This window comes from Melanotaenia boesemani, chromosome 22 (assembly GCF_017639745.1).
Source record: "Melanotaenia boesemani isolate fMelBoe1 chromosome 22, fMelBoe1.pri, whole genome shotgun sequence".
NCBI classification, from domain to species: Eukaryota; Metazoa; Chordata; class Actinopteri; order Atheriniformes; family Melanotaeniidae; genus Melanotaenia; species Melanotaenia boesemani.
In genome coordinates, this window is record NC_055703.1 from 3,728,429 (window position 1) to 3,746,413 (window position 17,985).

The following is a 17,985-nucleotide window of genomic DNA, read 5'->3' on the forward strand; positions in this document are numbered from 1 at the left end:
CAAACATACTCCAGTTTCTCCCAGTGGAAATGCGACCGCGGTGAAACTAGTTGGTTATTCCACTAATCCAGGGATCACCAACTCCGGACCTCTTGAGCCAGTGTCCTGCAGGTTTTCACTGCATCCCTGCTGCAACACACCTGGTTCAAATGAAATAGTCAGTAGTCAAGGTCTACACCAGCCTCTTAACGACCCATTATTTGAGTCAGGTGTGCTGCAGTCTGGAGATATTGAAAACCTGCAGGACACTGGCTCAAGAGGTCCGGAGTTGGTGATCCCTGCACTAATCCAACCTCCACCGCAGGTCACCATTATGACAGCAGTTTTCAGTGTTAATGAAAAGCTGGACATGGGTTTTCCGTTGTGGTCTCAATTAGGGCCCGACTGATTAATCAGCTGGGCGATTAAATCGGCCATTATTAGACCTTTTCAAAATGGCCAATATCGGCCATTGTTTTTCGATTAAATGCCAATTTATTCTTACTTTCTCATAAAACAGTAAATGCTGTTAAGTGTCAGAGTGGTGCAGAATTATGTCCTTGCAGCGTTTGTCTACTAGATGGAGCTTTGACTCCATTCAAAACCCACAGTCATCCCCCTGTCTGATGAGACAGTCAGAGGCAGAGAGAGAGCAGGAAAGTCGTCATGCTCTGTGGGCCAGGACTAACATGTTTTATTTAGTTTCAGGCCAAAGTATTACATGTTATTATCATGTTAGATTATTGCAGTATTTGTACTATGTGTAAATGCTGTTAAATATATGCAAGTTACCTAAAAATATGCTTATAAAGCAGGTCAATAGGGAATCATATCACATCCATGACACTGAAATTACTGCATTAATTCAAATTGGTGTGACAAAATATAAAATTTATTAAATCTAATCTATCAAGATGACCCTAAAATCCGTGAACACTGGAGTATAATCCAGTTCTTTTCACAGTGCATCGATGACAAAATCTTTGAGGATCTGGCAGCTTTTACAAATCAAAGACAGCTGCAAACTACAGGAGTGTCACTGAATACTACTGCCCAAGAAATCAAGATTTTTTTGGCATATCAGTACACATGGCCTGCCTTGGATATCCCAGAGTCAAAATGTTTTGGGCTAAAAAAAACTAAAGTGCCTGTTATTAGCAGGAAAAGGACAAGGGATAGGTTCTACAAGCTGAGAAGCTCACTCAAGATTGTAAATGACCTGGATGTAACTGAAGACGCAAAGGAGTCCGACATTCTTTTGAGGGTCAGAACATTGCTTGACCGTGTGAGGCAAGGTTGTCTCAGCCTTCCAAGGTGTGACAAGGTGTGCATTGACGAGCAAATTATCCCGTTTACAGGCCGCTGCCCAGTCAGGCAGTACGTGCCAGGAAAGCCAAACCCTACTGGCCTAAAGGTTTTTGTGCTTTTAAGGTCTATCAGGGCAAGATCACATTTAGGGGCCAAAGACTGGGAGTTGGAGCTGCAGCGGTCTTGCAAATGGTTGAGTTATTTCCTACAGGAACTTATTTGTTCTTTGATTGATATTTCTCAACAATCGATCTCATGGACACTTTGCTCTAAAAGGGTCTTCCAGCAACTGGAACCATTATGAAGAACAGGATTCCAAAGCAATGCCAGCAGATAAACAGCTGAGATAAGAAGGGAGAGGGGCTTCAGTGATGTTGGTCTGGAGGGGTCCTGAGCTGGCAGTGATGGTTTGATAATAAACCAGTTCTGATGGCCTCCACTGTCTATGGGAAAAATCCAGAAGATATCTGTAGCATATGGTCCAACAAAGAAAGAGGTCATGTTCAGATGAGACAACCATCAGTAAGCAGGGAATATAATGACAACTGTTGGAGAAAACTCTTTGGTTTTCCTTCCACACATGTTCGTTGATTTGGTCAGTGAGAACAAACAACTTCTCTCAAAGTCAAGATATTTATTCTTACACTTCACTGGAAATCTTACTGAATTCTGGGTTCTGAGACTATCTCACCCTCTCTGGTTACAGAGGAAGGAGTTCTGCTGCTGATAGCCAAACTCAGAACCCCGCTGCTTTCCCTGAACCCAGTAATTTAACCTTGTCTAAACAGTGATTGGACGCTATAACTTACTAATCAACTGTTGTTAATGCCATGCACAAGTTATACATTCAAAGACAATTTTAAAATAATATCTAACAATTCCCTCTCTTGACTTCTAAAGAGGTCAACAAAACAATCATAACCCTCCTTCTGTGTGGTTACCTGAAATCCATGTACAGGAAATCTGTTGTCTCCCGGAGTTTAAAACCCTCAACAACCAACACAGTGCGTTCCATATCTTACACAAATTTGTTTTGAGAGATTATTATAAGTAAAGTTATTAAGTGATGATTGGTATCAGAAGAAGTCAACACTCAGCTTGTAGGTCAACTGCAAGGTTCTGAAAAACGGAAGTTATACACAGATGCTTACATGATGCTCCTCGGGCAGGCAGGGTGCATGTCATTCAGAGGTGAAAGCATTCTGTGGTTAGACTGACATTTGAACAATCTCAAAGAAACCAAAAGCAGAAACTTACTCAAAAGGAACTCGCTAAATAGGTAAATGTGTCTAACAGGCAGGGTAAAGGTTAACTTCCTCCACAATACGTAAAATTAACTGTTAACAGGTACACAAAACTATTTTAAGTGAGTATATATCTTTGTGACAGAAAAGTAACATAAGTATTAAGTAAAAGAGTAATTAGTATTATGAATGAATGAATGAATGAACAAATTTATTTCGAACAAAAAATAAAAAATATAAAATAAAAATATGTTTCAAAACAAGAGAAAACAATTCTTTAGAAAACCAAAACACATTGCTTGTACAAATCAAAATGTTAACAGGTTCGAAAAAGGAGTGGGAAGAAGTATACACTTTTTGTTACTCCCACCCCTTCCTAGTCATCTTTTGTTGTGACGTTATATGTTTACATATTACCAATATTCTTATCAATATAACTTTTACTATGCATCCACTTTTATTGACATATAACACATAAAATAATTTCTCTTCCATATATATTTGTAGACACACATACATATTCAGACTACCAGTTTATCACATAATAATATATCACCTCATATATAATACAGTATAGCTATGTTTATCCCTCCTCTTCCATGTATGTTACTAGAATTAATTCCTTATACCTTTTTTTAAATATATTTATGTTTAGGCTCTGTTTTAACCTATCATCCAAGCTATTCCAAAAATTCACCCCACAGTTTGATATGCACATACTTTTCAGTGTTGTTCTTACTTTATGTTTTTTAAAATTTAGATCTCCCCTTAGATTGTAACCCCCTTCCCTATCGGTGAATCTGTCCAGAATGTTTCTTGGTAATAATCTATTCCTTGCTTTATACATTATTTGAGTAGTTTTAAATTTAATCAAATCCATAAATTTCATTGCATGTGATCTAATAAAAAGTTGGTTAGTATGTTCCCTAAATCCTGTTTTGTTTATTGCCCTTATTGCTCTTTTTTGCATTGTGCATATCGGCTGTAGGGTGCTTTTATAGGTATTTCCCCAGACTTCCACACAGTATGTCAAATATGGTAAAAACAATTAAGAATAGAGAATATGCAATAATTTCTGATCCAACATGTGACTACTTTTCCTAAATATTGCAGTGCATTTTGCTAGTTTTGTTCTTATGTGGCTTACATGTGGCTTCCAGCAGATTTTGTGGTCCAGAAGTACACCAAGAAATTTAATTTCATTTACTTTTTCTATTTTCATATTGTCAATTATGAGTTCTACATGTGAATCAATAAATTTATGTCCGAATATTATAATCTTTGTTTTACTCAAATTTAAGGATAATTTATTTTTATCAAACCACAGTTTCAATTTGTTTATTTCTTTTGTCATCTCCCCCAAAATCTGCTGCAAATTATCCCCAGAATGAAAAACACTTGTGTCATCTGCAAATAAAATAACTTTAAGTAACTCTGATACTTTACATATATCATTGATGTAGATGATGAATAGTTTTGGACCCAACACTGACCCCTGCGGCACCCCACATGTGATATCCATACACTTTGATTTATGATCCCCAAGTTGAACAAACTGTTTCCTGTCCTTTAAATAGCTCATTACCCATCTCAGCCCCACCCCCCTTATCCCATACCTCTCCAGTTTACTTAACAATATGTTGTGATCTATGGTATCGAAGGCCTTCTTGAGATCTAAAAATACTCCCACAGCTATTTTTTTATTATCAATACAGTCAGTGATTTCTTCAGTTAATTCCATCAGTGCCAGTGATGTTGATCTGTCCTTTCTAAATCCATACTGGGTTTCTGAAAGTAAGTTATGTTTTTCTATGAATTTATTCAGTCTCTCTGCAAATAGTTTTTCAAGAATCTTGGCAAATTGCGGGAGAAGAGAAACAGGTCTGTAATTGGTAAAATGATGTTTATCTCCATTTTTAAACAATGGAATTACTTTAGCCAGTTTCACTGAATTAAGAAAAACATGATTAATAAGTATTAAGTAAAAAATTACTAAGTAAAACTACCTCTATGATAAGAATAATTGGTTAATAAGAAAAAACACTTCTATGGCAATAATCGATTAATAAATGAATAAATGAGAGAAAATTCTTCAATAATTGGTCAGCTTAACTGAACCTAAATTTTACACCACAGAGTCACACTCACTGTCTTCATTCTCTCCGCTGTCAGCAGTAGGAGTCAGAAGGCGGACAGATTCACTAATCAGAAGGGCCAATTGATAAGCAGGAGGAGCAGATTTATCCTTAATATCTGAAGTTATAGCCCTATTAAGCAGAGAGCGGATGCATGGAATGCAGCAACATCCACACAAGACGATGACAGTAGGAGCCACAACCAGAGATGTAAAAATGGAGAGAAAAACACTCTTCCACTTATCAAACCATCATGTCATCATATCATTAAAAGGGTTATCCACACCTGAATGTTCTTTAAGCTCATTAGAAAGTGACTGCAGACCAGCAAGAGCACGGCGAACAGAGCCATCAGGGGTGGTGTTATTTGGAATAAAGGTACAACAAGCATCACCAAACATTGCGCAAACACTCCCTTTTTCCGCTAGAAGGAAATCTAGTGCCATTCTATTTTGATAAGCCATAAGGGAAGTCGCATCTAATTGCTGAGAGAGACCAGAAACAGCATCTCTTGTAGTGGATATAATTAATCCTACTGTAATAAACAAGAAAAGAGATTAAAACCCGCTGCTACTTGGTCAACTAATTTATACTCATCTGGAACACCTTGTGGGACTCCGACGGCATCTATGTAAACAGGAGAATTATGGGTTATGGAGAATTCAGTTGATATGGATCTCTTACTTCGGGACGGAAAGTTACCAATGTGGGCATGGTCAACTAAATCGGAAGCAGTGGTTGGGAAAAGAGTGATGGGTGTGACCAAGGAGAGCACTGTGCATGTACCCTGCCAGTTTCCAGGCAGGGTACCCCTCAGGCAGCAGCCTCCACAGTACCACCATTGGTCAGCCCTTGCAACAGAGAGTTTAGTCATGTTAGTCCAAGCAGAGACATTAATAGCAGTTAGATACCAGGAGGAGGGGATTTTGCTGAGAGATCAGGATCCTCCTGTGTCAAATTAAAACCTGTGAGGTTCTCTATCACCTTAATTCCAAAATGGCCCAAAGACCTGACACAAAGGCCCCCAGGACATACAATCCAGTATCTTTAAGTTGTGGGTTTTTAAAGGTGATTATCAGAGGGTTCCAATGTCCTGGTTGACACCCAGCAGGGGAATAAGATTTTACAATGGTTAATCTGCCATTAATCACAGGTTCAGTTGTTGCATTATATCCAGCCCTATTACGATACCTCCAGTCAAAAGGGCCAGTGTTAGCTATCACCCAGTGCCCATAACGAGTAATACCCTAAACAAAATGCAACACAACGCGTGATCGGTTCACTCCACCCCAACGTATTGGGTATCAAATGAAAATAGAAAAGCTGCACTTTCATATGATACCAAGCATAAAAAGATATTCGCCAAGCACCTCACGTCAGTCTCAAAACAAACACAAAGCTAACCTTCGCATATCACAGTTAGCCTTATCAGATAGCATGTTTATCACCAAATACAGCACCAAATCCCAAAGCTATTCTCACAAACAGCGACATATTTTATTTCCTTACCTTTTTGTGGTCATTTTCAGTCTATCCACATTGTTCTTCAACCAAAACTCACAGCGTAGTATTACATAATGGTGAAACTGTGTCATGCGCTAACATGTCATATGCTCCCATTCACAGCCATTTTGTTGTCTTGTTGTGGGTCTTGGCAGTGTAAATAAAGTTTGGTCAAATTCTACATCTTACAAGCTTTCCAACGATATCTTACACTTGAACGACACTTTATCTGTCAGGTATAAATGCTTGCGTGTAAACAAAGGAGCATCATTGCCATTTTGCTTCAGTTACGCACGTGGGCGCACCGGAAAGAGCGAATATCGAACAGCGTTCATTTCTTTGCTGCATTTTGACTTCTTATCCATTTAGAACGAAGGATAAAAGCCATAAACATGTCCAAGAAATTACGAAAAACCAAATACACTGTGTTAGAAGCTCTGGAGGAAATACAGACACAGCATAATTTGGCGCAGTTTGGGTATCCAAGTGGCCAAATGGAGAGTCCGCCTGGTCCTATCCACACTAAAACCTGCATAAAAGATATGAACTTTGTTCTATTCTTTGTCTATTCTATTATTTTGAAACTTTGTGCAGTTGTAGTCAAGGAGTTGCTGAATGCATGCAGAGCTATCTTTATGCACAGAATGATTTCTGTGTAAAATAAAAAACAATTAGGTGAGGATCATTTTTTTTATTTTTACCTATGCTTTATCACAATTTGCACAGGCACATGAACATTCACAATGTTTCTGACACTGGATTTATATTCCATAGGGTCTTAACTATCCATTGAGACCAAGGTTATGTATATTGACCTGAAAATTACAGAGGCGAACTACACCTCCAACAACCCTATGGTTCAAGGGGTTAAACCCTTAGAGAACACAATCTGAGGGAGTCTAGTAGAGCTTCGTTTGCTCCTGTGGAACTTCCCATGGACCAAGGAAGGTTCAGTGTCATTTCCTGAAGGAGAGTAAGAACACTATATACACAATTAATACCAGTCTGAAGAAAAATCCCAAACACACACATGTGGGGAAACAACTTCCCTGGCACCACCTCCTCTCGGTAGATTTACACATCCTGCAGCTGTGCTCCGACCTCCTTTAAAGGTCTCTGTGGTGAGACTGCTGGAGCATAGTGATTAGTTTCACCTTTGCCTTTTAGTCTGACTGAATGTGACGTTGCTTCAGTCACTTCAAATGGACCCGTCCACCTAGCTTCAGTACACTTTCTTTCTATCACTTTCAACCAGACCCAGCTCCCCTTGGTCACCTCCAGGTCCTTTGGCTGCTCCGGAGTCGGGGCGCATTGGTTCTGGACCTTTAAGGAGAGGAAAACTGCCAGTGCAGTCAGTGTACCAAAATATGACTTATGAGACAGTTTGTTGAGGTCCATGGGTTCTTCCCTGTGAAGGCAGTTCTCAGCTGTGTGATAACGGATTAAAAACCACAAGCACATGTATACATGGTGATCATATTATTAACCTGTAAAGGTTTTATCCCAAATTGTCTTAAGTGTCAATATCATGTTTGATTTTAAAATACACATTCACATTTTTCAAAAGGATTTAGTGTTGATATCCTCTCCTATAGATGGATCCAGTCATCAGTTCTGCTTTCAGGAAAATAAGGTGTTACGTTAATGGCATCAGAGTTAGAATCATCCCTGCGTGGAAGTAGAACAGCGTCCTGGTGAAAAACCTGCTGGGAGGAGAAGGTCAAGGAAACGTTGGTCTGTTCGTTCCGGTCAGAGTCAGAGAACTCTGTCAGTCATGTCACTGGTCCTGCGCAGAAAGGCCAAATCAATTGTTTTAGAGATTTCTTATCAGTGCTTTGAAATCCAAGATGATATGGACTTAAAAAAACTATTTGAATTTTTATTTATTTATTTATTTAAATAATGTGTCCATCATCAGCCAAATATGCTCGAGCAGCTTTTTCCTCTTTTTTAGACTTTACAAATCCCTCTCTTCTCTTTTATAAGAGAATCAAATAAAATATCATTTGGATATGCAATAGGTTTAATTCTCTTCCGGTACCTTTCTGTATTAATTTTTATAGTGCACTTTTCCTGTGTTATTGCAGAGATAACAATTACCTAAAAATAATTTTATCCGCATCAACATTTGTTGTTTCAGTGTTTAATGTTCATTTTATTTAACCTAATTTTCCATGAAGTCAAATCTGCTAACAGTTAAAAGATGAGCTCCTTTAATTTCCATTTATTCATCAGCATTTTTCTTTAAGTCTTAGGGATTTTCACATTTAAGCAATTTATTTATTGATTCATCTATTTTCAGACAGATTTCAGATATTTGGTTTGCTTGACTAAGATATAGATCAAGCCTTCAGTTTGAATCTTTAAAAGCTGTTTCAGATTCACTTCTTGTTAAATATAAATTATAGATACAGTACCAGGATTATTAAAAACCTTAACTCAAACCAATTATGAACTAAATTAAGGTTTTACTTTCTCCCACTTCAGGTGTAAAAATGAGAGAAATACCATCTTATGAGATCCTGGAGCAGCAATTATACAGGGTATACTGGAGGAAATATAAACATATGTGTCAATGAGTCACCATAATAATGCATCTGAAGGGATCAAATAAAATATTATTTTCCATCTTGGTTTTTTTTTCGTTTATTTCTATGAAAGTGTGCCACCAGTGTTGGATAACTGAGGAAAGGTTGTTACCACCAGCTCACTTAACCTGTTCTCTTTGCAAAACAACAGTAGCAAGCAGATACTTTGTTGCAGTGAGAGTGTGTGTGTGTGTGTGTGTGTGTGTGTGTGTGTGTGCAGCAAGCAGATACTTCGTTGCAGTGAGCGTGTGTGTGTTCATGTATATTTGTGTGTAAATGTCTAGAAATGAAGCTTTCTTCTGTTTTTTAGCACTTTATCTTCATAAAAGATATAGATCTGTTTAACTTCAGTGTATTAACAGGGTTTTGCATCAAATCATTAACTATTCGGGGTATGATTAACTATTTGTGGTATGAAATCAGAATGGTCTCCCCATCATCGTGTTGACTGGTCACATGACTGCTTCCATCTCGGGTCAGCTCTGCGGTGGATCAGTCAGATGGCAAACTGCCTTTGAAATCTTATGGCCAAAGACCCTTCACCACATAGATGTTCTGTCTCTGGTCAGTAGAACTGGACGGTGTTCCTCAGGCCCCCAGCACCCACCTCTCTATTCGCCCCTGCAGAGTCCAGTGGCCACTTCACCATGAAACTGGGCAGTAAAGTTCTTGGCCTCTGAATAAACGCATGATGAGGAGCGTTCTGGAGGATGGTGTTCCTACCATCAAACTTTGTTCCTTGAATCATACAGAGCATCAGGTGGAGCAGGTAGGGGTGGGTATCAGTCTCAGTTCGTAGGTGATAGTGGTGATAGAAAAATGTTTTCTGTGGGTCTCTGCTGACTCTGTTCTGACGGAGCTGAGTCTAGTTGGATATTCAGTCTGTGAAGAGTTTCAGGATGAAGTGTCTCAGGAAAAAAATGAAAATAGGATTAATAGTTATCGTACAAAGTGTGTATGTCACTCCGAGAAGAGTTGCATACGCTTTCTCCCGCGGAGTCAATAGTGTAAAATAAATCTTCAGATGTATGTGTGTGTAAGCAAAAAGCATTCTTTATTGCAAGCTGTGTGTGTTAACTTGTGTGTCCTTGTGTAGCCTATGTATTAAGCATTCTGGAGCGGAGCAAAACATTTCCTCAGACGGATCTGATTATTTTACAACTTATATATTTTTTCATGAAGGATAAGAAATGGAAGAATATGTTCTCAAAACATGTTCTCAAAGTTAACTCTCCGTACACAGACTTATCTACAACACCATAGATTCAGTTAAATGACTGAACCTGGCTAATTTACTTGAAACAAAACCAAGACTATTTAGTAGTTTTTGCTCTATTATTTTTTTCTGCTACAGGCTTAGTGCTTCTCTGTGTGTTTCCCTGTCAGAAGCTTTTGGTATTTTAAAGTCTCAGTTCAGCTTCCTCTTTTTTTTTTTTTTTTTTTAGTAGTTTTTATTTATTTTATTATTATTTCTCTCTTTATGTTTTATAGTGCGCCCATTTCATTATTGCTATTATTATTATTTATATTTTGTTTTCATTTTGTGCATTTTTTCCTTTTTTCCTGCTCTGCAGTTTTACTCTTTCTCTCTGAGCTCTTTGTCTTTAACGTGCCGGCACGGCGTTGATTTTTAAAAATCTACTCACTCTGGTTCAGATGTCATGTTTTAAAAACCCATTAGCTCGGGTTTCCTCCCTCTCTGCTACACTGATAACACAGTCAGGTCTTTTCATCTGACTGTTATTTTTTTTAAATTTTAACCACTAATTTACTGACCGTGGACCACTGTACCATGTCATAATTTTGAGGCAGAAGCCTTTCTTCCTGCCATTTCTGTGTGTTGTTCAAACATTTTCATTGTTACGAGTAGTGTCTTACTTTAAGGTCTCAGACCTTTTCTATTTCAGCTAAGGTCCCAGACCGATATCATCTTAGGTCCCAGATCATCCAGTCCCAGACAGTTTTATTCTTTTAACTTAGGATCCTAGATCCTTGATGGTCCCAGACCATCCCTGTCCCAGACCGTTTTATTCTTGTACTTAGGATCCCAGATCCTTGATGGTCCCAGACCATTCGGTCCCAGACCGTTTTATTCCTTTAACTTAGGATCCCAGATCCTTGATGGTCCCAGACCATTCGGTCCCAGACCATTCGATCCCAGACAGTTTTATTCTTTTAACTTAGGATCCCAGATCCTTGATGGTCCCAGACCATCCCTGTCCCAGACCGTTTTATTCTTGTACTTAGGATCCCAGATCCTTGATGGTCCCAGACCATCCGGTCCCAGACCATTTTATTCTTGTACTTAGGATCCCAGATCCTTGATGGTCCCAGACCATCCGGTCCCAGACCGTTTTATTCTTGTACTTAGGATCCCAGATCCTTGATGGTCCCAGACCATCCGGTCCCAGACCGTTTTATTCTTGTAACTTAGTATCCCAGATCCTTGATGGTCCCAGACCATCCGGTCCCAGACCGTTTTATTCCTTTAACTTAGGATCCCAGATCCTTGATGGTCCCAGACCATTCGGTCCCAGACCATTCGATCCCAGACAGTTTTATTCTTTTAACTTAGTATCCCAGATCCTTGATGGTCCCAGACCATCCGGTCCCAGACCGTTTTATTCCTTTAACTTAGTATCCCAGACCGTTGATGGTCCCAGACCATTCGATCCCAGACCGTTTTATTCTTTTAACTTAGGATCCCAGATCGTTGATGGTCCCAGACCATCCAGTCCCAGACCGTTTTATTTCTTTAACTTAGGATCAGCCACCAACCAAAACAAGGATACCACAACCACAGGCAAATTTCCCTGAGGGCTCTCTGAAGGGATTAATAAAGCATTTCTATTCCATTCTATGCCAGAGATGGTGGACATCAAACATGGAGAAAGATGCAGGAACAAGGGCTGCAATGGCAAGACATACATCATGTACACCAAATGCAAGATGTTCCTCTGCATAACCAAAAAGAAAACATGCTTCCAGGATTATCACAGCTAATATATCCAGAGGAAGAAGGAAAGCATAACTATGACCCTATGTTCCTATGTCTTATAGTTCAATTTTAAACTGAATACAGGTTTTACATTACACCGAAATTTATTAATATATACATTTTGTCCTTGCAAACAACAAGTATAAGAAGAATGGTACAGTTATTTTTTGTTCAAAATTAATGTGTGCTTGAATGAATATCACTCTAAAGATATAATCTGCTATTTTCCTGATTTTCTAAATTCAGTTCCATTTTTACACGGATATCGTCCTGTTGTCCTCTGCAGTGGACATGCTGTGAAATTAAAATAAAAAAATATGTTCAAAAAAATTAAAACTGTAAGGTTTGATGTATTTCTTAAGCTAACAGAAATTAAACTGACTTCTGTCAGGACAAGAAAATAAAAAATGTTTTTGTTAGTAAGACGATGATTACAGTAAGATGATTTAAGTGGCAATCACCCACTTCAGATAATTGTGCTAAGTAGGTAATTTCAACATTATCTATTAAATCAGTTTCATGGCGCTAACATGAACTTTAACTGCTGACCTGCAGCTACAGAAGAACTGAGAACTGAGCAATGTTCAGATGGATTTGTTTTGCATGTTTCCAAAAGAAACGGTGAGGCGGCATGGGTAGCAGCACTCAGGAAGAAAGACTTTGTATCGACAACTGTTCAGTCGTCTGTAGCCGTCATTTTAACCCAGAGGACTTTGACAGGACTGGACAGTCAACTGGTTTAAAGGAAGACGTGATACCATCCATTTTTAATTTTCCTGACCATCTTTGCCAAGTTAATGCCATGACAATTACTCATGTAATCCTAATATTTCACTAACACAACGGAGGCCCCTCTAAATTATAAATAAAATACACTAATAGAAATGGTTCCTTTTGAATAAACCCATCAGTACTTGTACTAATTTCTCTGGTCTTGAATTCTACGCTGTTGTGATAGTGATGATGTATTATGTGAATGAGTTGTAACAGCAGAGGGCGCTACTGAACTTACCTGCTAATGTGACTATATAAGCTAGTAGGGATGAAGAAGTGGGGCTCACCAGACAGTAGGTATGGACATTTGATCATTGAGCACAATAAAGTTCAGAGCGTAAGCTCATTTTATCTGCAATGATGCCTCCTCATTGACAGAACAAAAAATTATGCTTATTTTATTTTCTTTGACGTTGTGTTAAAAAACATAAGTTTTATATTGGTGTTGTGTTCTTTGGTACCTTTATCAGGTTCGTTACTTGCTGTGCTTGTCTAATCAGGTAAATTTGGGTTCTTCATTTTGTATGAAAATGACAAGAAGAACAGATGTAACTTAAACTGAGGTATTTAATTTTCGAGGTATTTTGGTACATTTTTTTATTTAGGCAATCCTTTTCTTTGAATAAGTGTTTGTTTTTCTGATTTTTTTATTTTGTTTTTAATGGATTCCTTTCTTTTTTATTTTTTTATATTTAATATTATTCATTTTATAATATACCTTCACACGGCATCACTATTATTATTTCTCTGAGTACTGCAGAAAGAAATCAGTTTGCATGTGGGTGTGTGTCTGAGTATGTGTAAGTGTATGATATAAAAATAATAAAAAAAAATTAATAATATTAATAATAATATGATGTATCATAAATATGTGTGACAGTTCTAATAAACCAAGCCGATTAAAAATCGTATGAAAATTCAGCGAGTTATGGTGATTTTAATCGTTGATAGACCTCTGCCTCTGTTGACTAATGCAGTAAGTAGATGGGGCTTACCCCGGCCCAAGATGGCGGCCGAGTTTTCGCATCGTTCCAATGAAAAGCAGTGTCAGAAGCGACATCTACGTGTCCCAATTCAGTCTGCACACTTCGAAGTGTGGATTCGTCGGCTACATACGCCTTCGCGGTGCACGAAGTACCGTCCCAATTCACAAAATTTGAAGGACCCTTCGAATCCACCCTTCAAATCCGCACTTCGTTTAGCGTCAAACCAAGGCTGTTGGTGATGCATTCTTCACGGCCTCTTTTCTCCCAGAATTTATTGCACACAAGACGGTGGCAAATCAGCAACTGTGCTCAGAAAAATCTCATTAATTTTAAATATAGTTTTATTTTTTTTAAAAAAAGTATGCCTTTTTTTTAAACCAAATTTTAGTATAAACGTTACAAAACCAAGTACATTTAAAATACGTTTGTTAAATGGTGACATCAAAATTCGGTAATATTTGATATTCGTAGACTTCTAAGGGGTTAATGAAATGTGCACCGACTGGAAAACAACAGAGGGCCCCCCCCCCTTTTTTTTTCTTACTGTGGTGTTGCCAGTCCGTGTTCAGCGTTCACTGAAGTGCCCCATGAGTAATTTCAGAGGTTTAAGAGAGTCAACTCCTGTGTTGTTGCTATGGAAAATTCTTGTTGACTAGGTAGGCTGTCCCATTTCACGAACGTTAAGCGGACTTCGAAGTGTGTAGACTACGGAGGACACTCTGAAGTCTACGTAGTCTGTGCACTTCGAAGTGTGCAGATCCTGAATTTGGACACACTGTGTCCTCGTTTGAGGCCAAACAAATTGGGGATTTGAAGGGTGGATTCGGAGGGTCCTTCAAATTCTGTAAATTGGGACAGTATTTCACGCACCGCGATGATGTATGTGGCTGATGAATCCGCACTACGAAGTATGCAGGCCCTGTATTCCAGTTCACAGAATTTGAAGGACCCTCCGAATCCACCCTTCAAATCCGCACTTCGTTTAGCCTCAAACCAAGGCTGTTGGTGATGCATCCTTCGCGGTCTCTTTTCTCCCAGAATTCATTATGCACAAGATGGTGGCGAATCAGCAACCTCAGAAAAGTCGTATTAAGTTTAAATAAAGTTTTATTTTAAAAAAAAAAGTACACTTTTTTTTAACCACACTTTCATATATACGTTACAAAACCAAGTACATTTAAAGCATGTTTGTTAAATGGTGACATTAAAAGTTTTTTGTTTGTTGGTTTGTTTTTTTTTACTGTCGGTGTTGCTGCTACGTGTTCAGCCTACACTGAAGTGTCCTATGAGTAATTTCAGAGGTTCTTCTTGTTGACTAGGTAGGCTGTCCAATTTCACAAACGTTAAGCAGACTTCGAAGTGTAGACTACGAGAGGACACCCTGTACCCTATGTAGTCTGCGCACTTCGAAGTGTGCAGACCCTGAATTGGGACACACCCCATATAACTGACTTTCCTGTGAGGATATCCCACACTGTCAGCATGGATGTTGCCTTCTTCTGCAGTCAACAATGTATCTTCATTACTTAAAACATCCCTGTTCTTCAGACATAAAACAACGGGACATATCTTCTTACTTCGCCTCTTTGTAGACTTACATACAGACATTTCCTTCAGCATCTGAGCAGAGAGAACACCTGACGTCCCTCTGTCATTCTTTTCCAAAGGAGCCAACAAATTGACCAGTACTTGTCCATAATTTGACATTGCAGTCCAACCCTGCTGTAATCACGTTCTCACAAGCAGGATCACAGAGAACCGTGACCAGCTCAGAAGGACTAGCCTGCCAAGTCTTCAGCAGCGGAGGTGGACACAGCATCCTCTCTTTTTGACATCTAAAATCCTGAATATCCCACAGACAAACCCTTCCTGTACTGTCACCAGTCACCAGCATTTTGCCAGTTCTGTCAGTGGACATTGACGTTATAATGGCATCATAACTTTGTACCGCCTTGAAGCTTCCCCTTATCCCATATTTCCAAAACGATGACCAAGCAAGGATGTTGCCTCTTAGTGCAGTCAACATTGTATCATCTTTACTTAAAACATCCCTGTTCTTCAGACATAAAACAACGGGACATTCCTTATTACTTTGCCTCTCTGTAGACTTACATACAGACATTTCCTTCAACGTCTGAGCAGAGAGAACACCTGACGTCCCGCTGTAATTCAGAATTTTCTGAATGGATGTTTGTGAGTTGATGGAGAGATTGAGAATGTTATAAAATCCCTGAGAACCGCATTTTCACTCACCGCAGCAATTCGCATATTTTCGTAAAATTTACTATTATTTAATGAATCATGCTTTACAAAATGGCTTAAATCTAGCATGAGGATTATGTTGGAGTCCTTAGTTGAAACAAACAGGTGGTCGTTGTTCAGGTGGACAGTGCTTCTGGCTTCCTTTGGAATTTTAACAGGATGCACAGCAAGCTCTATCCCGAGGACAAAGTTCCAAAATCGCATTTTTCCATCATGAGAAATTGTGATTAATTGACGTTGTGTTTCATTAAAGGCAATGGCGGTGTGTCCCACAGAGTTCTCTGGAGAGACCCTGAACTCCATAACTGTCTTTCCTGTGACGATATCCCACACTGTCAGCACACCATCCAGAGAAACAGAGATAACTTGTTTGTAAATACTGTGATAAAGTGCACTGCACACAGGCATGTTGTGGGATGTCAGTGCCTTGTAAAAACGCTTCGTCCCCCATCCGAAAAATCGCGCTATGTCTGAGTTTGCCATGAACAACTCATTGTTCTGTATATTGTAGTATAGGCTGGAAATCGGAGCCATCTTGATGTTATTAACAAAGAAACTTTGTATGCAGGTCCACTTTGTTTCAGACCATATTCTGACATTTAGGTCGGTAGATATGCTGATTAAGATCAACTCCACTGGATTATAGAGCACATGTGTGATGGCTTCCTCGTGTCCTTTTAATCTCCGGCAGCAGGATGACGTTTGGTGGGGAAACCAGACTCGTAAAAGACCATCTTTGCCCCCAGTCACGAGAAATGCTGACTCTGGGCAGAATTCAGCACAGGCAAAGAACTTGTAAGATCTATTGTTCTTAAAGACATTTGTGGAGAGTTTGGGCTTTTTTGACACGCTGTCAGAGGAAAACTTGGCGAGAACCATAGATTCACAAGACGCAGGACAAACAGTAAATGATTGGATACTTGGAAAGTACCGTATCTGACTACACATGTCATGTAAAAAAACTGAAATCCTTAGAGAAGAAAAGTCTTGGGATTGAGTTTGCAGCAGGTCTGAAACATATGCAGTTGGATAGTCCAACACGCTGTCAAACAATGTTTCATTAAAGAGGCCATTTTTCAATATGTCTTTTGATATGAAGACGGTGACGTGTCCATTTGAATAACCCAAGAAAAGCCTTGCTTCTTTGCCATCGCTCCAGTAATCCATGGTTATGATTCTGCTCTCGTCCTCAAACAAACCATATTTGATTTTAAAAAGGTTAGGGCTGTACTTACAGTTGTAGAAAAGCAGTTCCCGGTCATCTACAGAAACTGCCAGCTGTTGGAGCTCTTTGATGTAAACTGCGTCATTAATATGCATTTTTCTTCTGTGATGAAACTTGGGTGTTTCTTTTTCTCTCTCATACAAAGGTATTGTGAATGAGTTCTTAAAATTGTTAGTGCTGTAATTTAGGACACCGTCTGAGGTCATGGTAACGTACCGACCCTTCACGTAAGGCCGCATTTCTTCAGACTAGTCCTCTGTCTGTTGCTCCTGATCTTCTGTGCAAGTTCATGGTTCTCATGAACACCTTTAGAGTCCAGTTTTCACATATTAAAATCCATAACTCATGTTCAGAGTTCATCATTTAAATTTAGAACGAGTTCACAGTTCAGTGCATTTATGGGTTTTTCAGGTTAGAAGTGAGAAAAAAAAGCCTGGACTTGAGAAAGAAAAGAAAATATAGTGTTGTGTCTTGCAATGAAATTAGTTATAGTAGAGCTTAATTGCTTAATACAAAGCACTAAAATCACAGGCACACCGTAAAAGCGTAAAGCAAAATTACAACTCTCTTACATTCCACACAACAATAATCTGCGAAATGCTAGCTAGAATTAGCTGCTCGGTTACCACAACATGTTAAATCATACACAGCAATAAACTCAAAATACACTTTCAAACAACACACATACCTCTGCAGCTTCCAGCTGGGTGATTTGAAACAAGCTGAACAGGATTCCTTAATTTCCTGTCACGAACAAATTATATAATTTTTCCTTTTTTACTCCCTCCTTTTTCATTTTGTCACCGCTAGCAGAAGTTGCGAGGTGTCTTCGGGCCACATCCTCTTCAAAACAAAGACATTTAAAACAATAACTCTACAATCATAAATGTCATCATGTGTCTCAGTGTGATGTCAGTGTGTCTTAAGACCCCCTAAATAATTTAGTGAGCCCCCTAATAAGGAATTCAGTGTTGTTTAATTTT

General features: G+C 38.9%; 1 protein-coding gene across 1 annotated transcript; it reads right to left on the reverse strand.

Moving 5' to 3' along the window:
- Positions 1-15,734: 15,734 nt before the first annotated feature.
- LOC121634197 (WD repeat-containing protein on Y chromosome-like) lies at positions 15,735-17,275 on the reverse strand. The gene is made up of 2 exons (XM_041976711.1): positions 15,801-17,275; positions 15,735-15,745 (listed from the first exon to the last, which is right to left on the reverse strand). Exons 1-2 carry the CDS (start codon positions 17,239-17,241, stop codon positions 15,735-15,737), a joined length of 1,452 nt encoding a protein of 483 aa, XP_041832645.1. The 5' UTR covers positions 17,242-17,275.
- Positions 17,276-17,985: the final 710 nt, after the last annotated feature.

Bases quoted from the DNA above. Each gene is read 5' to 3' on its own strand.
- LOC121634197 (XM_041976711.1), bottom strand. From the start codon at position 17,241: ATGCGGCCTTACGTGAAGGGTCGGTACGTTACCATGACCTCAGACGGT.